The sequence below is a fragment of the Pezoporus occidentalis genome, unplaced genomic scaffold, assembly GCF_034315485.1.
Source record: "Pezoporus occidentalis ecotype Australia unplaced genomic scaffold, CSIRO_AGI_Poc_V1 ctg140, whole genome shotgun sequence".
Taxonomy (NCBI): Eukaryota; Metazoa; Chordata; class Aves; order Psittaciformes; family Psittacidae; genus Pezoporus; species Pezoporus occidentalis.
The window spans coordinates 1,872,848-1,895,024 of NW_026913210.1; the positions used below are offsets into that span (position 1 = coordinate 1,872,848).

Here is a 22,177-nt window from a genome sequence, read left to right on the forward strand (position 1 = left end):
AGGTGAAGGAAAGGGCATTGCTGGCAGTTTGTAGGCACTTCACTTAATTTTCAGGTGACAGCTATCAAGAGATTTTAAGACCAACCTACAAAAAGAGAGCAAAAGAAAGGGCTAATATTTCTCCTACCATGCAGCCAGCAGCCCAGGAGAATTAGACTCAACTCCATTTTTCTGCACAAGCTGATGCTGATTCTCTGGGGTCACTCAATATTTTCTACTAGAAGCCACTATATTTATAATGATTTGGCCAGAGCCCTGATCTTATTCGTTGACTTGTTCTTTATTTCCTACTATGATTAAAATATTCGCTCACATTTTGAGCCAGAAAACTACTTCCAAACATAAGGCAAAGAGGCTGCATTTTTTTCTCCAGTTGCCTTCTCATTTTTTCAGAAGCAGCATTTTTCTTGCAGGCTGGTTGGATGAGCTTCTGAGATGTAGCAAAAACCTGGCCTGGGGTACCAGAAACGCCTTTTGCTGCTCTCTGGCCCAAATGCCTACAAGATTGGGTCACAACCTCTGAAAATGAACACATGCCCCAGGCAGTACTGATTTTTATCTGATTTTGCTAAGGAAGTCCCTGGGGATCATTATGGCCAAAGATCAGGACACACTTAAGCAGCACTTCAGATTGGCTCAGGAAGAACAAATGCCCCAGGCTTTTGCCTTGCAGCAAGTGACACATACTTGTCTTGATCTTTACTAATGAGTCACACTCCATCTTCCTTCTTTAGGGAGGACACCAACCCAGTCCTCTGGCATACATCTGATGAAGGACACAGTATCCCCCATAGAGCACGAAATATAGCCTCTGAGAAAGTCTCTGCTATTTACAGAAATGAAAGAAAATCCTACACAGTACCCACAGCCCAGGAAGCTGTGTACAGGGCACATTTGGTGTGTCTACAGAGTGTGTCCAGTGACACCTCAGTGAGTAGACCTCTCAAGGGATGGAGATACATGAGTTCTTGTGCCTGCACCCCAACCCAGCTCTCCATCAGAGACTGCTGCCACGCTGCACACTCACCACCTGTAAGAGCTGCTTTATGTTCTTTCTCCAAACCAATTTATGCTTTAACATTTTCCTGGTGTCTACTGGGCTCTTGCATGATCTGGGAAAGAAAATTTTCCTCCTCCCATGTTTTGCAACCAGTGGCAGACATGTACAGCACCTGTTCTGTCATTTAATTCATAGCTGTTTCCCAAGGCAGCATTCAGACAGCAGCTCTTTTCAGCAGCCATTTCTCCAGAGTATGATTAAATCAAACAAACTTGGAGGCAAGCACTTAAATGCTTCACTAGATTGCAACAAAGCTGATCAGAAATTATGGTGGGGACATGACTTTCACTATACTTAAGCAGCTGCAAGGACGTATTTTATTAACTCACGTTTTCTCTCTGGGACCTGGGAGCAGGGGGAAAGCTCTGCTTTAAAGTACTCTTACACTTTGACAACAATCACAGCTTCTTACCTGCTAGCATGGCAAGTGCTTGGCAAATTTGCTGTCTAAGCTAGAAAACTGGAAGCTGGACCACAACAGGGAATACCAGAACAAATACTGCATGAGTCTCATCTTCCAAGCTGGACCAATACCACTTGGAAAGGGGAGAGACTTTCTATCTCTTTCAGCAGACAAGGCTACTGTAGGCAGGATCCAACCCCCCAGCTACCAACTACTCAGCACTGCTTCAACCCTTAAGTTCAATTACCAAAACCATGAAAACCTTACAGCTTTCCCCTCTCTGAGAACTGCTGACCTCTGGGTCCACCACACCTGAAGCTCAGCACTGCTCTAAGCTCCCTGGAGAAACTAATGCAGTTTTGAAATAAGAATAAAAGAAATTAACTGCTGTATAAAACAAAACAACAGGGAACATCCTCCAATTTGACTCCTGCGCACTGCAGTGTAAAAAATAAAATAAAATTAAAAAAAAAACAGAATTTATTATGTGTTTGTGGGATTTGTTTGTATTTGTTCACAAACTAGGAAAGAGACTAAGAAATTTACACTTTTTTCCTTTTTCTTTCTTTTTCTAAATGGAAGGCTGCAACTCTGTGAGAAACTGCCAAATTCCATCTCCATTTTCCCTTTGATAAGCAGGTAGGTCAACCAAAAATCCAGATTTCCATAAGCTCTCACCAGTTGATAGTTCTATTCCAATTGGAAAGAGAAGCAAAGCTATGCAGGGAGTGCTTTGAAAACTCCTGTTCATTTTACAAAGCTGGCAAGAGAAAAAGGTCACTTGCCATCCTCACCTCCCTCAAAACCTTGTCACATGCAGGAACCACTGGACCCATTTATACAGGCAGTTCTCGGCACCTGCTGACTGCTGGCCATGCTGTGAGTCAGCCTCTGCATGCTGAAGCCCTGAACAAAAGAAAGGCACAACCAGGTGTACTTACAGGGACAAAGCCATAACGAATTACCCAGATATGCATCTCAGTACATCACAAGGCTGGCTCTTGAAGCACACTACTGACTTTCTATACACACTAGCCCACCCAGAAAAGTCTGCCAAGAGAGGAAGGAGTACACCACAGGTATTTCTTATATCTGCTTTGGGCACAAAATAGGAGCCAGAAATGCCTGAGTGTGAGTAGCTAAATGGGCAAAACCAAGTTCAGAGAGCCAGCAGGGATGACCCAGACTGCCTTCTCCAGCTTGTGTTTCCCAGGCTTTCTGCTCACACCCAGTTCTATCCTGGTTTCATAGAATCATAGGACAGTTTGGGTTGGAAGGGACCTTAAACTTCATCTAGTTCCAGCCCCCTGCCATGGCCAGGGACACCTCACACTTGACCAGGTTGCTCAAAGCCCCGTCCTACCTGGCCTTGAACATTGCCAGGGATGGGGCATCCACAGCTTCCTTGGGCAGCCTGTTTCACTGCCTCACTACTCTCACAATAGAGAATTGCTTCCTTATATCTAACCTACATCTCCCCTGTTTAAGTTGTTGTTGGGGGAATGGCCATCTGACCATTACAGGCGATACCCTGAGTGGCTTTTGCTGCCCATGGGATAGGGATGCACTTGTGCTCTCTGACCTAAGCCACCATCCCCTGCAGCCACTGTGAGAAGAAGACTTGCCTGGGGACATTTCTTCTTTCCCTCCAGCTTGCAATGGCATGGTTGATCCCAGGCAAGGAAGCACCAGTCACAGCCCTGTGCAAAGGTGTGCTCAGTCTTTGCTGTCATAAATGCTCAGTCAGAAGTTCAGCATCTCCCCCAGCTGCTCACACCAGTCCATTGGCTCTATGCTGGGATCACAGCTGTCAGCCAGGCACCACACCCGGCTCCCACCATACATGGTTTATCAGAGGGAGAAAAAATAAGTAGCAGAACTCTATAAAAATAAAACCGGTTACAGAAGCAACAGATACCAGACACCACAGGTGTCTGTATGCAGACCTGACAGGTGTTACCGTGTCCGTCCTTTGTACAAGGGTGTATCTCTCTATCACTGCCTTCTGCCAGGTTTGGATGAGGTACGACACATCACTATATACCCCTCCCGGTTTGATGTTTCAGTGATTACCTGAAGGCTGACCTCCTCCAGGAACTGTTGCAGATCTACACTACTTCACCATCCCCCATTTGCCACCCTCCCTCAAAATACCGATCTTCAAATATTCTCCTGTCCTCATGCACAGATCTGTAACACCTGGTGAGGCAAGGATAAAGGCTCTGATCACTGAGTGCCTGTAGCTCCTTGCCAGGCTCAAAGCCCACATACCCCAGTGTCTTGTGCATTTTCCCCTCTCTGATGATGATGCAGCAAGGATGCTGGAGTAGTACCCTGAGAAGCCCATGGGCTAGTGCACAGCACGGCATGTCTGCCGATATCGCTCTCAATTTCAAATTCTACTGGTTTGTACAACAAACGTTCTTCTAACAAGCCAGCATACATTATTCATAAAACAGCACAGAGCTGTTCAGCAGCATATGGAACTGATGAATGTTGTTTTGGTGTGGGTGGAGATAGGGTTGATAGGAATGTTTTAGGGGGAAGGAAAGGAGATCATTTCACCCAGGGAATTTCAAGTGCGTCACCAACTGGAGGAGAACATTTCTAAGAGAAACTCCTCTGTTAAAAATCTGGTTTGTATGGAGAAGGAGGAGGAGGGGGAGAAAGGAAAAAAAAGGAAGGAAACATTGTGCCAGATATATCATCATAAAAGAGAAAAGGATGGTTAGCTGGGGCTCCTGAGAGCCAAGAAATTAATGCTACAGAAGAAATGCGTCCTCTGTAAAATTGATACACGGGGGCTGCTAGAAAAGATTTGTTCTGTACTTACTGGAGTCTTTCATCAGTGTTATTGGTAAAGACAGCATGCTGAATTATTATGGGTGAACAGAAGAAAGCCTAGGGAAGTGTTTCTCAATAGTAGAGCACCTACACAGCCTATTTCAGAAACTGTTTTATTGGCCCCGTGCATTCGTAGGCAGGACAGACACAGGCACTCTGCAATTCTGACCATGGCTGCGGAAAAAACAGTCTGTCCAAAGGAGAGACTGCTGAGCACACTGGGTCACACAGACGATCCTAAGGTCCTCTGACTCATCTTGCATGCAACCAGAGAACAACGGTACATCAATTCACAGCATCCTTTTAGCAGGTTCTCCTGCTGGCGTGAGGCTGTGGTACCTACTGATAATACACTCCTGGGATACATCAGGTCGCGGAGCCTGTATGCATAAGTGCATGTGTGTATGTATATATGTGTGCAAGAAGCACTACCTGATGTTTTTCAAGCAGATGATAGGTCCCTGGGCTACCTAGCTTCTTTGATGCTGGCAGCAGGCAGACCTCATATGCAGGCACCATGTTGGTGCTTTGTTCACACTGTCTAGAGCATGATAGTATTTAATACTCTCTAGCTCAGCAAAATAGGCTGAGTCACACAAGTGAGAAGTATCAGATGAGTATGCTTCTGAGGCACAAATGGGTTAAATCTATCTCCTGTCCTTAGTCAGCTGAACCAGTCATGGAAACAGGTCTCGAGCATTGTAATTACTTTGTATGGAGAGCAGATAAAATACAAGGCAGTCCAGACACAAAGTGGGAAACACACTGATAAAAATATGGAAGAGGGCAAGTCTACAGATCATGACCTGCTTGAGACTGGGGGATCTACCCGGTGCCACTGCCCAGAAAGCCCAGCCTAGAACTAAAAAAATCTCATGAGAGGCGATGTAAAAGCACAGACACACAGACTTACACTACAAAAAGACCTCCTTTTCCACGATGCACATTGGCAACTTCCATGTCTTTTTCACCAACACATCAGTACAGAAGAGCTAAAGCTCAAATATAAATCAGTTCTCTAAATCAGTGACATCTTAGCAAAATAGATGGGCAGACAAAGAACACAAGGGGGAACAGACGTATGGAAAGAATAAGACTGCCCAAAATCACAAGACCAATCAGTGGCAGAGCTGCTTGTCATCTTGTCAGTTGGGCAGGCATCACTGATGGGCATGTGGGAATCTTCTCAGCCCTCCATAACACAGCTTCTACAGGTCTTAGACGCTACAAAGATACAAGTACTTCTGTATGAAATAAGGAAACAGCACTAAAACCCAAAGCTGCAGAATGCTTCCCAACTTACAGAGCTAGGCAGGAGAAGTGGGTATCTCACACAGCACTCAGGAGGCAGAAATACAAATCCCACAGATGGAGGAACATAAAGCGTTCATTACTGCAGTAGCTAACTAACTGTGTTAGACACCATCCCTGCCCTGGGGACATTACACCATAGACAGTGGACACAAAGCCTGGGAGAGAGAACAGAGGTACAGAGATTATGCGATTCACTCAATGTCTAAAGACCCAAATTTCCACCACATGCAAAGATTTTTTGTACATAAATCCTCTCACTGAATACCATGCAGTTACTTCCATGCCTAGTGTGAAAGTGATCACAAGAGCGAGGTCCCAGAGCATCTGCAAGATGCAGCCTTTACTTTGGCATTTGCTGAAGTAGCAGATACTGCATCAGCAACAGCCTGAGAACGATGGCCATGCTATTTCTCCCCCACAGCCTTAGCAATACACTATTCCTTAGTTATGGTCAATAAGACCCTCAAAAAAGAGGTTTCTGAAATTGGACTAAATAGAGTACTTCATTTATTTTATATGCATCACTTTGTGATTACAGCTTTGCAGCTGAGGCTCTGAAATAACCATACAACCTGTAAACCAGCAGAGAGTGACCTGCTAGGAACTACTGTGCAGAATTGGATTCTTTGCACTGTAGCAGAGGAGGTATCCCTCAGGACAGACAGGAGATTTAGGAAAGGGACAGTACAGGAAGATCCATGCATGTGTCTGCTTGTTTGCACACACATGGACACAAGACATGGTTAAATGGCTTTGGCTGATGCCCTGAAATTTTTCAGCCTCATTCAACACACCTTTGCAAATGGTGCAAATATATCTTCTATTCCCAAGGCAGAATCAATTTGCAGCAGGAATGAAATTAGAGGCATATTCAGTCACTGCATAAAGTTCATCCAGCCCTTGGAGATACGGAGCACCTTTGGGAGGCAGACAGCTATTAAAGCTCTTGCCAGGGGTTCACGGGTGCCTCTCAGTTATTGAACGGGAGTGAGGAATGAGGAAAGAAGAAATACTGCATGGAGTGGGGGTTGCTTGCCTAGGGATGGGCAAGGAGACGCTGCACACAGCCACCGTAGCAGCTGGGCACAGCCTGTGCTTCCAACCGCTACAATATACTAATGTATTCCTATAAACACACAAGTGATGCCTTCTTAATAAACACTTGATGGCAATATTTAATCATGCATGCAAGAGAGATGATATTTTTACCTAGCACCCACACCTACTGAACCAGAGCTGTAGAGAAGGAGCAAAAACTATTTTTCTATGGAAGAGCATTCCCATTAAACAGATTATCTCAAGGACATCACTTGCCAACTCCGGCAGCTTTCCCAAGAGCAGAGATCCAATTAGTATTCTCCCTAGCAAGTTTTTACTCTTTACTATTGCACCAAGCTCAGTGACAGAGCATTCCTCCAAGAATTGATCAGTATCACACACCAGACCTTTTTCACCTTCAAGTCTCCCCTCAAACCCAGAGATTTTTTCTCTGACCTGACAGCAATTCTGTGATCACTGCAGATCATTCAGAGACCTTAATTCCTGCAGAGCATAACATTTTCAACACTGCCACCTCCACTCCCAGCCAAGGGAAACACTATGAATATTTAGTTATTTACCTTGCTTTCTTTAGTAGAAAACTCAGAGGAGTTGGAGATTTTCATAGACTTTGACCGATGGGACTGCCGCCAGAGAGATTCTTCTCGGGAGTATTTCACCGAACCTGTGGCTCTCACCCGGACTTTGCTGGTGCTCTGAACACTGTTAACTCCAATCATTTCCAAAAGTGAGTGTATGGGATGGGAAGAAGAAATGCTAATGGCACTTCCCAATCCCCTGCAGAGGAACTGGAAAAGGTTACGTCTGGAGAGCCCAGGCTCAAGCAATCAGTGTTTGCTTAAAACGCACTAGGCTGTTTCCTCCAGCATCTTCAGGCACACTCTTTGGAGCCAGCCTGATTGTTCCAGGCATTGCTCACGTCACTGGATGGTTGAGGGGGGGGAGAGAGGGGGAAGAGAGAAAAAGAAAAAGAAGAGGCTGACAGAAACTCCTCCCCTGCTCCACTCCCCTCTCCAGCAGCATCAACTCCCCCTTCATACACACACCAACAGCGACAGAGAGAGAGGTGGAGAGAAAGATGCTGGAACAAATGCCAGCAGATCAAGCAAGAGATTCATTTTCGGTTCACACGGCCACACTTCCCTGCCTGCATCAGCCTGCCATGCTCATTACTGCCTGCAATAACAAAGGACACTGTAAAAAGAGTCTTCAATCACCTGCCAGCTACAGGCTTCTGAATGTGAGAAATATGGATGGATTCCCAGCACACTGGAGAATCAAATGAAAACCCACAGCACCATAACGAAGTTCTGGCAAGCCCCAGAGAGATGACCCAGCAAACCTCCACAACTCTAAGCATATGCACTCATTAGCCAGAGTCCTTAGGGTGCCTTCCCCAGGGATAAGGGACAGCAAGATCACTCATGCTGTACAAGGGGCTTAGGAGAAAACAGTTGACTTTCCCAAGGTGATCAGTGGAAATCAATGGCAGAGCTGTGAGCAAGCAGCTGGGAACCCATCTCCTTCCTCAGCATCCAGAGAGCTGTAGCTCCATGAGCAAAAAGCACGCTCCGCCAGCAAACTCCACTGAGCTTCCAAGCAGCACCCTCTTCCTCCACTGCAGGAAACCCACGCCACACAATGATGGGAGGGCCACTGCCATGGCCCTTGCACACTTTGCGTCAAGCACACCTGGAGCCGCTCTTCCCCATGCAAAGGGTGAAGAGGCCAATGCCCTCTGTAAGGGAGAAGAGAAGTGTTTACCCCAAAGTTGCAAAAGCACCATCATTTCTGGCTCCTGGAGACCCAGAGCACAGCAGACTGTGCATTGCCATGACAACCTCATCCGATGAGAGAGAGAGAGATCTCTGCTCTGCTCCGTATGGGGTTGTGGCAGCTGCCACACGCCGGGCAGGTGGAGCAGCTCCTGCAAGCACCAAGGCAGAAGTGTGTGATGTGGATATCACTCTGAACTCAGAAAAGGCAAACAATTTGTGCAGAGGGAGCACGAGGAGATGGAGCTCACAGCAGGCTAGCACCAGGTTCAGCAACCTGCCTGAGCCTAAGCTAACTGTGAGCCGGCAGTGTGCCCTTGTGGCCAGGAGGGACAATAGTATCCTGTGGTGCACCAGGAGTGTGTCTACCAGGTGGAGGGAGGTGATCCTCCCCTTTATTCGACTTTACTGAGGTCACATCTGGAGTACTGTGTTCAGTGCTGGGCTCCTCAGTACAAAAAAGACAAGGAGCTACTGGAGAGGGTTCAGCAGAGGGCTACAAAGATGGAGCATCTCTTCTGAGGAGCGGTTGCAGGAGGTGAGCCTGTTTAGTCTAGAGAAGAAAAGACTGAGAGGGAATCTCATTAATGTATAAAATATTTCAAAGATGAGTACCAGGAGGATGGTGCCAGACTCTTTTCAGTGGTGCCCAAAGACAGGACAAAGAGCAATGGCCATAACCTAAAACACAAGAAGTTTCACCTCAACATGAGGGAGAACTTCTTTACATTGAGGGTGTCAGAGCACTGGAACAGGCTGCCCAGGGGTTCATGGACTCTCCCTCTCTGGAGACACTCAAAACCTGCCTGGGCACATTCCTATGTAACCTGCTCTTGGTGGCCCTGACTTGGCAGGTGATTAGACTGGATGATCTCCAGAGGTCCCTTCCAACCCTAACGATTTGTGACTGTGTGCCACTAACCCAGTAGACTAGTCTGGGAGGACACCAGAGCCTCTCATCCCACCCCACCACAATGTACAGGGAGCCGCAAGTCTGCGCACGCAGCCAGGGACAAGGGGTCACTGCCCTGACACGCCAAGAACACCCCACACTGAAACACACTTGGCAGACAAAAGGTGGGGGACAGGGCTCCACTCACACCCGAGTCCCATCCAATGCCAGTCAAGCCATGCTAATGCACAGCAAGAGTCTGCTCGCTCAGCGCACAACAGCACCCAGGAGTAGGTAAGAAGCAGATGAATTGAGTGGGCTTTTCCCCTGGTTATATCTTCTCAGCCTCTTGCAATCAGGGATTTACATCCTTAGTGGGCAAGTGGCTAGACAGCCATATTACGGTCCTAACTGCATTTCTGTTCATAAAAGAAACCGCTGCAACCCCAGTATGCAGCAGCCCTTTAGTCAGCAGCCACCCTTTGCTCATGTTACTCTCAAGGATGCTACAGAAGCAAATCCTTTCCATATATTGCAATAGGTGTGGACCATGCTGAAGGACAATGGTTAAGTGCAACAGTGAGCAAGGAACCTAAATATCAATATAAAAACTGTCCTTGGTGTGAGAAACTTCTGATTCCCCACTGATCCTGCCTCTGTCCTGCTTGAGGTACGGGCTTCTTCCCACTTGGCAAACAAGAAAAGCTCATTTTCACTTCCATGACAGTCAGGTCTAGCAAACCCACCCCTATCTCGTACATTATGATTAAATTCCAGATGTGCTCCAGCCTTTTTACACAAACCTGTCATTGGTAAGGGGTACCTGAAGGATCAGAGGACCCTTTTTCTCATGCAACAAGCAATTACATGCTTTAAGTTAGTTGTGCCACTTTCCAGAAAATGTTTATGTTACTTAACCTATCTGAAATTATCCTCTGTTAGTGGAAAAGCTTTTCAAATAAAACCTCTTCTTAGAGGAAATTTTCACTGAAAACAGCTCCAGATGAGCTAAGCAGCAGGTCCCGACAGGTGCTACGTAAATGGCCACAAATCACTCCCTATCCTCACAGCCCCCCGCCTAGCTGATTATTCTTGTTCTTGGATTTATAAGGCCACCTCCCTAAGCACTCTCAACATCTGAAATAATTATATTCCTTAAATATCACGCACGGACCTAGGCCAACGTGAATTACTCAGAGCAATTTCATTATTAAACACAAGCTAGACTGAATCACAGCAACATTTCTGTTGCCTGCAGCTTAGCACTATCACTGCTGCCTAAGTGCAGCAGTTCTCTGTGTAGCATCTTCTGAACTGAGGTTAGCAGATCCTCAGGCAGGACAGGAAATCTTAATTCACTAGGGAACAGGTCGGGTTCAGCTGTAACCAAGCAGCAGTCCAAAACGCTCTGGGTGACAGGCTGCATCTTGTTCAATTTTATTTTTTATTTTTCCAGTGGTATATTGAAAACTCTTTTCAGCTCACACTCTCCTCAAGAGAGAGCCTCCTGAGATCATGCTTTTGAAGCCTTAAATGTCTTCAGCTCAGGGATTCAGCCCAGATTTCCTCAGCGCCCCTTATTTTCCTCTGCAAGTGATAATACACCTTGTACTCCTGACAGAGTCAGTAGCCTGCGTATATAGCGACTGTCATCTTGTGGAGAGAGACCATTCTTCAATGTTAGAGAAGTCCCACCATTTTAGAAATCAGCATGTACACAGGATTGATTTCTGTCTGTAACTGAGCAACAGGGATTTCTGAGGGAGAAGTGGGCTGTTAGCATAAATAGAGGGACAGAAAGGATTTATTGTTTTTTTTTTAATAGAAGGGCTGAAATTACTGTGCAATACCAGAAAAATCAAAACTGTCCACACCAAGGAGAGCCTCCAGGTGTGTCAAGAAGACATGATCTTCCCCTGGATCACAGACCAGCAAAGAGGTGGTGGGAAAGGGGCAGAATGCAGGTATTCAGTCAGTATTTAGTCTGAACAGTCCAGTGACACCACTGGGTTGACCAAAAGAATGGAGACCCTGTATATGGACCTTCCCTACCAGCACCTCTAAGGAACAAACCACAAACCAGTAGAAGAATTTGAAACTTCGGACCAAAACAGATGTAGGAGAGGAGGAAAATCAGAGTGTCTATTACTCCTTCCATCCCACTCTTTCAAAGTCACCCAAAAGCTTTTTACCTGTCACAGGCACTACAGCAGACAACATCACCCGTAGAAGAAACAGGCAGCCATTCCAATTTACTGTGCAATAAACTTCTTCCCACCTCTTCCTCCTATAAGTTTCCCTGGAACGCCAAACATACTCAACCCTTTCTTGGTTCTCCTAAGTCATTCAGCAAATCAACAACAGAAGAAGAAAAGCTATGGAATTCAAAGAGAAATTCAATACTGGCTTTCAGGGACCAAGCCCAAAGACTGCACTATTGTGTCTAAAGAACTCCAATGTCCTAACACAAAGCCGCAAGAATCCATTAGCATCATTTATGCCTGATCCCAGTGACAAAAAATACCAACGACAAAAGCCAACAAAATGCATGAACACGCACACATCAATTACGTAAAATATACTCTCAAGAGCCAGTAACATATTGGTACAGCACAGAAAAGCAGCACTTTAATGCTGGTATTAAATACTGTTTGTTAAATAAACAATATTAAATCTCTCATAAGATTGCTTTCCTTCTTCCTTCACTGTTGATTCTTTCTTCTCTCCAAAATGGACAGGGAGAGGAAGGTGAATTCAGCTGAATAAGCTACTCATACACCATGGCTACAGAGCTAGAGCTTAACAACCGATCAACAGTAACATTATTGAACTGACATTCCTCTGATATTAAGATAATGATTTCTGTGGTCTGCTGACTAGGGGGAGCTGACAATCAAGATTAAATCTAAATGCCTCCAACTGCCATCCCTGTAAACAGCAGAAATACTAGAGCAATCCCTTCATTTCTACATGCATAAGCAACCAGGTCAAAAGGAATCCTAAAAGGGTAACAGCAGGTATGCTGGGAAAACAATATTGAGTTAAGATTTCAAAACGGTTAACCAAAATTATCCACCTAGCTGCTCGACCAACCACAGTGCATTATTACCAGCCATTTATGGAGATCCTGGGATTTATCCCAGTGTGAATTTGCCAACAAAAAACATCTGTTGATGTCCTTGAGAAAGAATCACTCATTTTCTTATAGTTTATATTGTAGTACATACACCTGTGCTATAGGCTCCAAAGGAATCCCTGGGGACGACTCTGATTTCTTTTACAACACGGAAAGTAATCCTTACAATGTAAGCAGTCAAATTACTACAGTCCAGAAAGCTATCCCATGTCAGCTATGCTACCGTACCTGCATAAGCACGTGCTCTTAGACCACCTCAACTCATATCGCCAGGAAAACACAAGCATTGCTCCTATGTCCCCATGAGGGCAACTGAAGCCTGTATGTTCTACTTTAATTGAGAAGCAAGCTAAAAGCACATCCAGAACCAGCTGGCTTGTGATCATAAATACAAGTCTTTATTACTGAATTTTTACATTACTAAGCCCCTAAAAGCAAGCAGAGTAACAAAACTATATTGGCTAGTGGAAGACTAAATCAATCTTGGTATCACTGTATCTCTCTGGAATCTTGCTTCATCTTGAGCCAAAAGAAACCATTCCTAAGATAAATGCCCTGCTGAGAGTGGTGGGAGACCACAGGTTTAATGAAAACAAGCTCTTTGATAAATAACAGGGATGCAAAGAATTTTGCCCCCTTAATCCTGATTAGCATTTCAAATGAAGAGATGTCGTTACTCATTTTCCTTTCCTTGCAGCATACCTGAAAGCAGCTCTGTGTCAGAGACTAGCTGTTGTGCTTCCTGGCAAAGCACTACAGTCTCCAAGGGAAAAAGTTTCTCCTCTTGAATTTCTCTTTTTTGGGAAAACTATCCTCTACTGTCAACAGAGCTGACAGAAATTAAGCGACCCGTACAGTAGGTACGAACTAACACAGACCACCAAGTTCTTTAAGTTAAAGCTGCCAAACATACCCACAGCTACAGCAGCACCTCAAACAAATCAATAAAAACACCAAAGCCCCTAAAAATATGCACAGTTATGACAGAAATCCACAGGGGGTGAACCAAGCACTGGTACAAAGCCTCCCAGTTCACTCAGATCAGCTGCAAACAACCCTTTCCTCTGTCCCTGCAGTGGGCACGCTTAGAGTTAGCAACACTGAAATAAAACCTTCAACCACTCAGCACTCCCCCAGAGATGTGCATACAAAACCAAACACCCTTCCATGCTTCCCTCTGATTCTGACAGCAAACACAATAACAACACAAAGGAAAGGAGAGGGGGGAAGGAGTGGAAAGGAGGAGAGAAAATTAAGGCCACCCTGAGAACTACACAGGTTTCATGTAGGTGTTGTCTATGATTGCAAGTGTTGCACCATAGAAGGAGCAGCTCCGGGAAATAGGCTTACTAACTTTTGACATCTCTTTTCTTCAAAAATGCATGAACCTATGGAGTGATGTTCAGCTGCCTTGCCCGAAAAGCAGGCAAAATCCTTCCTAAGCCCCATGACTCCTGCCAAAGCCCATCTGTCAGCAGGGCAGAAAATAGGTGGCTTGGGCTTGCCCCGTGTTTGTACCAGATCTTACGAATACTTCATAACCGAAAGAAGCATGACTTAGGAAGGAAATTAAATGTTCCATCTAACATCACAGGAAAGAAGGAAAAAAAAACCAAAATCCAACAACATTTAAGGAGCAACCTAGCACTCTTGCTTGAAAGAAAACAGCGTAACTAGGTCAGAGAGAGACTATTACAATGCCATTTGAAAAGTGTGATGATAAACAGAAGGAAGGAGTACCAAAGATTTATAAAGCAATAATTCTAAAACTGATGGAAGTAATGTTTTCTCCTCTTCTTTCTTTTTTTTTCATTTTTAAAAATATGGTATAAATTATATTCCTACTCCTCCTTCCCTCGAGTTGCAGCACAGAACTTAAATTTCAAGCAGATCAGTGGGTGGAAGATCAAAGAATGTTTTTCAGAATTTGTTTTCTACCTACATGGAGGTGGGAGTAATATGTCATAGGGACCAAAATGTATGTGTGACATTGTATTAGAGATTTCCCAGCTCAAAAAGTGCCCAAAATTCATGCTTTAAAGTGGCAGAGCACATCATTCCTGGATACTACCAGTCTGTATCCTCTGCACTGACAGCACAAGAAATGGGAAGCTCTCAATAGCTCTCGACAGTGACATTCGTCCTCAGGAGCTGCTGTTTCAGTTAAAGCAGAGGACAACTGACAGCCTTGGCTAGCTGACAGACTGGAAGAGTTAAACATCAAGTGATTCACTTGCCTGATCAACCCGGCTGAGACACTACAGAGACCTTGCCTCCACAGATGAAAATTAACCCCCCAGCCATTCATTAGGAGCCTGGTATTGAGCCATGTAATTGCAGATAGTAGTAATGGAAATTCTTAGCTGACTGCTTGGGTTTCACTCCTTGATGACACAAAGGTGGTGAGCTAGGTGAGATCTTTTGAATAACAATCAAGTAAGCAGAGATGAAAGCTTGAAGAAGCAAAAATAATTCTCAGAAATGCAGATCATAAAAGAAGAAACAGGCCCATCCTGAAATGCCTGCTTCCTAACAAGATTAGCAATCCCTAGTACCAGCCCTAGACCACACAAAGGAATCCTTATTCCTGCACTACCATCACAAAATTTTGTATTATAAGCCTTTCCTAAAGTTCTGCTTTCCCTGATCAGGGACAGAGAGTTGCTGGAGAGCATTAAGCTTCTGTTACTATCTTATGTTGCTTTCCTCAACACAATACCTGGACTTATTTGACTTGAGAGAAGCGCAGAAATCTCAGACTTTTCTCTTTACATGCATTGAAGCAGGTTTTTGGAATGCAGAAAGAAAATACACCTATTTGCATTTCAACGGGACAGAAGGGTGTTAAGGTCACTGATACCCGTGGGATCTGAAGCAATGCACACACCACCATAACCTCATAATTTTTAATTCACAGCTCTGCACAGGCTTGCTTTACGTGGTTATTACTCTTAGATGGGATGAACAACACACAAAAAAATTGCAACCCGCAGGAAACAAAGGTTATTGTAGCAGAAAGCTCCTCACTGAGGATGGAGGGGAGTGAAGACAAGCCACGTGTTCCCTTCAGTCACTATGGCTCTGTGGGTCTTTGGAGACTGAAAGGAAAGTACGCTTCCACAAACAACTGTTTAAGACAAGGATTAATGATTTTATTCTGTGTTCCCTGACTTTTATACTGCCGGATTAGACTCTGTTGTCTCCCAGCAGCTGGGAATTGCCTTCAGTAACAAATCATGCATTTCAAACAGATAAGAAATGGCTGTCCCAGAAACATTTCCCAACAAATATATTTTTAACAGGAAAAACTTCATTTGGGGGGAGAAACAAGGAGGCAAGCTGTCTAATGGCGCAGAGCCCTGGCTTCTTCAGTGGCACAGAGACACTTGGTCTCCTCCACCCCTTCTCTGCCCATAGCCACAGGATGCTCCAGCAGTCAGTGCTGCCCTCCTGGAGTCCTTCTGGCATGCTCCCATCCACATTCAGTAATAACAGGAAGGCGGTAATTCCTTGGTGAAGAGCCTCAGCCATGAAATGGAACAAGTGCAGAGACTGCAGATGAGAGTAATTGTGGTGTACACAGCAGACTGATTAGTGTGATTTCCTCTGAGTAAAAAGTGTGGGTTGCTGGGTGGAGTGTTGGACACCTGATGCTCATTCCCTTCTCTCTGCTAAATACCTGAAATAACTGGAATGCATGAAACAGGATGCCAGTAATTCTCTTTAAATTGAGTGTTTGCTTTGGAGGACTTCTACAGGAGAGAAAAAAAAAAAAAAAAACGAGGAAAGAGAGAAGAGGCAGAAAGACAATATCAAAAAGAATATATTAAAAAAAAAATCCTTAATTAAAGTGCAGGGAACTGACAGCAAAATGAGAAAAACCCTACCTTGCAGCTTCTAAAGGAAATTCCATGTCCTAGCAATCCTGATCAAGAATTAAGATTATTTAGGAAATTAAGGAGGACTAGTTCTTCAGAAGAATTCAGCACAAGCAACTTTCACTTTATTTGGTCAGTTCATTACAGTGCTTCTCCAGGAGATAAGGGCTAGCCAGAAACCAGCCTTTGAGAAAAAGCAGATCTTTTACACAGGAATGGAATCTTATCTCCATTGGCAGCCCCTGCTCGGATGGCTCTAGCCAAGTCCCCCTGCAGAACCATCCCAGGTCCCTCAGCATGATGGAGAGGCTCCCTTATAGCATGATGGGTCAACAAAGAGCTACCACCTCTTAGCAGAAGACACACAAACAGATATGACCCCCTTACAGCAAGTGTAAACATCGTGGGGCAGCACAGTCACTAGAGTCAGCCCACATCAGAAGCTGAGTGAAGCCCTTGACTCCATGAATGAGGTACCCTGGCTACAGCAGATGCAGAGGACATTTACATTCACAGGACAATATGGGCAGGTGGCACTTAGCACACAGGCTAATGAGAGTGCCCTTCCCAGGATGCTGCCTAACAAAAGCAGGGATCCATTTCCCCAGAAGTGACTCCTTGCAGGCTCTCTATGGGCCAGAGTAGACATTTCCTCTCCTTGCATAAGAAAGGCCTTGTCACTGCACGTTGCTGGAGTGGAGTCTCACATACCCTTGCCGGCAAGGCGACAAAGGAAGACACAGTGGCCAGCACTGTGTCACCACTTCATTCATGAGGACTGCAATGCCTGCAGGAAATGAAGCAAGTGTGCATGGCCAAAATTAGGCTCTTTCCAAGCCAATCTCATCTTCTTCTCATATCTCATGAAGCCCAGCTTTGAAGAAGGTTATGGTCACAAAATGCAAATCCAAAGTATCATCAGTGAAGACAGTATCACTGCACCAGATTAAAGCTGGTGTGAGCACAGAAGGAATCAGCCTCCACATAAACTGCCTCTATGCTGGTCATGAGGTTCCTGATATTGCTCCAGACAGATTTCATCTCCCAAGTAGGGAGACACTAGCCACATCCTACTTTTCTACAGGAATAAATGAACAATGATCTCGTCATGATTTTCTTAGCCTAACAACCCATAGGTTGGATTTAGTTGTTTTAACTGTTTCTGATGTGTTCAGCTCTCTTTCAGCCATGATGGTGCTGCATCTCTCCTCCAGCTTCCCTCACCATCAAATGCATCTGCAGCAGCTAATCTAGGATGCCAGAAAACTCCAGTCTGAGGAGATCATAGAATCAACAAGGTTGGAAAAGACCTTCCAGATCATCAATACCAACCATTAAGATGAGTGCTGCAACTGGGTCCCTTTGTTACTCTTGGTCCCAGTCAAGCTGTCACTCATCCCCACCTGTAAAAGATGTTAACTGTGTGATTCACCATCAGCCTTACGACTGAGCACTGAGCCCATTCTCAGTTGAGCACTACTGCACTAACTAGAACATGGGCAGTCACGACCCTGGTATTCAGCAGTCCTTCCAAGGCTTCAACTCACCAGGACAGAGACCTTCGGTATAAGAAAGATTAAGATCAGGGCTGAGATTCACGAACATCTTGCCAGATCACAGCTTGATACTATTTGTGTGTTTGGAGTGTGACAGCTCAGAGTCAAAGGACAGAGTTCCATGAAGCTTCCTTTCCCTTGAAAAATTTCATTTTCAATAACCTTAATTCTGCCTGGATTTAACAGATATGACTCACCTTCTACATCAGCCAGACCCACTGAGACAGGCTCCTCCTGATTTACACCAGAGAAGGGAATCATCGATTGGGATGCTGGTTCTCATTTACAAGGAGTTTGCCCCAGTCTGAATGTAAATAGGAACCCTGTAGGAAGGATAAACTACCAGCATGCACCTAAGAGCAGTACATAACTGGAAATCAGGCTACCCTCTCCATGTCTAGTCCTTTCTAGCAGCCGATGGTAGATTAATGGTATGTGTGACAGACAGATGAACTGGAGCTAAGATGGAATAAAAGGGAAGGTACATATATCTGCCTGCCTGGCAAAGTACTGAATGTACAAACACTGCAAGCAGATCCTATGGGGAGAACCACACTTTTAATCACCGTTTGGCGTATTTGCCTTTATGGGTCCCAATTTTAAAGGCAACCTCAGATCTGACAAAAGGAATGAGGAAGAAAAAAAAAAAGATGAATCTTTGTGCAGATGGCTGTACCAAAGTGAAACTCTTTTCAGTGTTAATGAACAGGCAGCAAGACACAAGGTGAACAAGGTAATATATCAGCATTTCTCATTTCCATCTCTTGCTAGAGTAAAACCTCTATTCTCAAAGCACTATCAGCACTATCAGACACGCAAAGAATCATGTCCTGAAGGCCCTATGGTGTTTATCAAAGTGTCTTTATTATTGGGATAAACTTAAAAAACCCAAAGAGATGGCTCCTTCACAGAGCAGAGAGAAAGGAGCAAACAGATCTTACATCAGAAGTCTTCTGAAGCTGATCACACAGAAGACAAAAGCATCCCTCCTCACATGTTGGTATACCTGCCCCTTGAAGGGATATCTTCCCATCCAGACGAAATAAGTGCTCAGGGCCACACTCTGTGCTCAGTAGCACCAAGAGTGGTGGGATTGACTGAAGGCAACTGTTGATTTCTTCCTTTCAGCCAACTGTCCTAGACCCAAGCAGTATTTCCACCCTTGACTCTCTGAATTGGGCCCACATTAAGTGCTGCAGAAAGCTTTTCCAGCTCTGGCTGAGTACTGCCTGCAAAGATGTATGCACTTGCTAAGACGTGTCCCTTCTTCCTTCCCCTCCAGCACGACTCAGCTTTGCCCCAGGGCTCAGCAGAAACAGAGCTTCATGGAGGGGTGCAGCAGAGCAACGGGGGTGGGAGGGATGCAGAAAGGCCAGCGAGGCAGAGAAACCCACCTGCTTCCCACGGATGCGCATTACTCACCAGTGGGTGCTTAGGACCTCACTCCCACAGGGGCACAGTGCCACCCTGTGGAAAAGGTCCTTCCTCTCCGGGCAGCTAGAGAAGGATGCAGTGAGATGGCTCGCTGCCTCTCCGATGCTCATTAGCTACACTGGTAATGCACAGGCAAGCCATATGCATTTTGGCACTGCGCTGAAGCAGGGCTCTGTGAATTTAATTTATTGAGACTAATGCAAATTTAATTTCTGCTAACTCTTTGTAATCACATATATAGTGGCAAGGTGGCTGCTGCCGACACAGTGATGTGGCTTCTGAAACACACATTACTGCTACTCACTCCACTCTCCTCCACTGATAGTTTAAAAACAAGGGGCAGATCATCAGCAGACCCTAGACAAGCCGGAGGAGAGACCAAGACTGGGTGTCACCTCTGCCCCCAAGACATGAGGGCAGCATGCAGGAAAGAGCCTCAAATACGGTGGGCCACTGACGCCGAGTTTCTTCCACCCTGCTACATCCAAAACACTCCTGAACCTCAGTCCTTGCTTTGGGTGGGCCGGCAAAGAACCAGGATGCCTCAGTATTAGCAGGTCAGTGTTAAACACCAAGATACAGCCCCAACTGCATAATTCTTTCAGCAGGAAAACAAACAGCAGGTGAGCACCAGTGGAAGTCTCTTCTCAGTACACTCAGAAGGTGATTTAAACACAGTCTGGAGATCTATTTATTCAGTAAGGGCAGTAATTAGTCTGTAAATTAATCTCAACATATCTCTCTATGGCAGAGTGAGAAATGAGAATCCTCGGAAAAAGAAAAATATTAAGTGTTGCTGCTGACAGATGAATACTCTTGTCAGCAGCTTTAAAAAATAAAGACATTAAATCCAAACATAAGGAGGTTGAGTTTATATTTATAACCCCTTAGTAAGAACTGAGGGAGGAGGACTTAACAAAAAGTTCCTCAAAGCGGCTAGGGAAACTAAAGAAACTAGAAATACTAGAAAACAAAGTCTGCCACTTGTACTATGCAGGTACATCTGTATTTCACAATGGGCAATTATTTTGACTTACTTCAGGAGGCATTGGGTCAGCTCTCAGATGCAGCAACCTCCTATTTTTATCTCCATTACCAAAAAAAAGAAAAATATATATATAATGAATTCTAGTGTATGTGCTCTGTCTTCACTCAATCAGACTTCTGTTTTATGCCAGCAGTCACACAAAAGAGAAATGAAACACTCATTATTACTGACAATGAAACAAGATTCGTCCTGCTTAGCCTCCCTCCCTGTTCTTCATATTTAACTCCTGCCACAAACTTAATGAACAAAACCTGAAGCAAAGCAGCCTGTGCCAGACAATACACTCTAATCTGAAATTACATCTCCTGCTTTAACGTGAAAACCCCAAAGCACCTTTGATGAAAACACACACATGCCTTCCAAATATGCAGAGCTCAGGATTAGCTTACATATTCAACAGTCAGAACCAACTGGCTGCTTCTGTCCACTGTAATCAGGAGGCAGCACTCTGGGACGGTATGGCTGCATGAGCTTACAAGATACACAGCTCTTGAGCTGGCCCTAATGGAGTTCAGTCTCAACCCTCCACGCTGCAGAAAGTCTCAATAAGTGAAGGCAAGAGCAAAAACAACAGCCTATATATGTTCTTGCAGAAGAAATATGCCCATCACTCGTTGTGCTTGACAATTAAGATAAAGAAAATGCAAGCAAAGTGTTCTGTTTTGAACCATCTCTCACGAAAAATGAAAGCCATGTTCTGCAGTTCATTCCTTACCTTTAACAGCCCTTTCGGGAAGTCTTTGCCATCGTTCATCCCCTGGAGGTTAGCAATGAACTCCTGGCAGGTCATCTTTTTCCCAATGTTCTGGAATGGATGGTGGAGAAATATAGCATCATATTATTACTGCTTTTCAAAATTAGGTAAATAAGCAACATCAGATGAAATGCACCTCCATCTCTCATATAAGCCCAAGGCAGGTAGCACTGAGAAGGCATTCCCAAGGTTACCCAAAGACAAGCATTCTTTTGTGATGTTAGAAAAAGGGAAGATGCATTTGGACCCCAAGTCCAACCCACCCATCCAAAAAGAATAACACCTAAATACTGGAGGGTTACGAAGAGGTGATGAATAAGCTTCCTGGTACCTGCATGGTGCCTTACAACCCCATGTCTCAAGAGGGCCTCTGATGGCAAAGCTCTACTTGCTCCTGCTGTGGGGCATAGGAAACAGTTGAATGAGGCCCTTTCCAGACCTCTTCTTATAGTTTTCAATGCTCCCTTCCAGTAGCTACTGCCCTGAGTTGCAGTAAGAAACCCAGGAGCAGCCATTACATTTTCTGATTCTTAGGCTGAGGCTGCCCTGAGCGTAATATAGGATTGCCCTTTTCTCTCTTCCTGTCTAATTCTCAGAATGAAAGTTGCCCAACTGAGCCACAAACAGGAAAGGAATGGCTACATTCTTGTGGGACCCAAACTGTTCCATTTGGAGGCTTGAGGCTGTCCTAAGGTGTTCTTGGATCCCAGTCTCCATCACCCCTTAGAGAAAGTGTCTGTACTCTGTCCCCAGGGTGCTGGAAGTCCCACCATTGGCATGCGGGGAGCCTTGTGAGCCATCAGCAGTGACAACGCTGACTTGGTGAAAATGGAGACCAGAGCGATCCGAGGAAAAGGAAGCAGCCTGGGATGAGCGGTTAAACATGATAGAGGCAGAGGGAAAATAGAGCCAAGGTATCTTTGAAGATGTCACTGCTGCCAGTCAAAACGATGTGAAGATGACTTCTCCATGGTCAGGGTATGTCTTGGCTGCAGAAATACGGTGGAAGGCCTTTGTGTGCAGA

At 45.0% G+C, this 22,177-nt stretch overlaps 1 protein-coding gene across 5 annotated transcripts in view; it reads right to left on the reverse strand.

Annotated features, from left to right (window-relative positions):
- The window catches only part of PSD3 (pleckstrin and Sec7 domain containing 3), a 110,837-nt gene that overhangs the window by 36,947 nt on the left and 51,713 nt on the right, over positions 1-22,177 (reverse strand). For 3 of the 5 annotated variants that reach the window (XM_062609782.1, XM_062609783.1, XM_062609784.1), the window contains one exon: positions 21,115-21,204. In XM_062609782.1, coding sequence (XP_062465766.1) covers positions 21,115-21,204 — 90 coding nt within the window. Of the gene's footprint in view, positions 1-3,536; positions 3,663-7,240; positions 7,626-21,114; positions 21,205-22,177 lie in introns of those variants that run through there. The other 2 variants (XR_009963045.1, XM_062609785.1) reach the window with 2 other exon arrangements.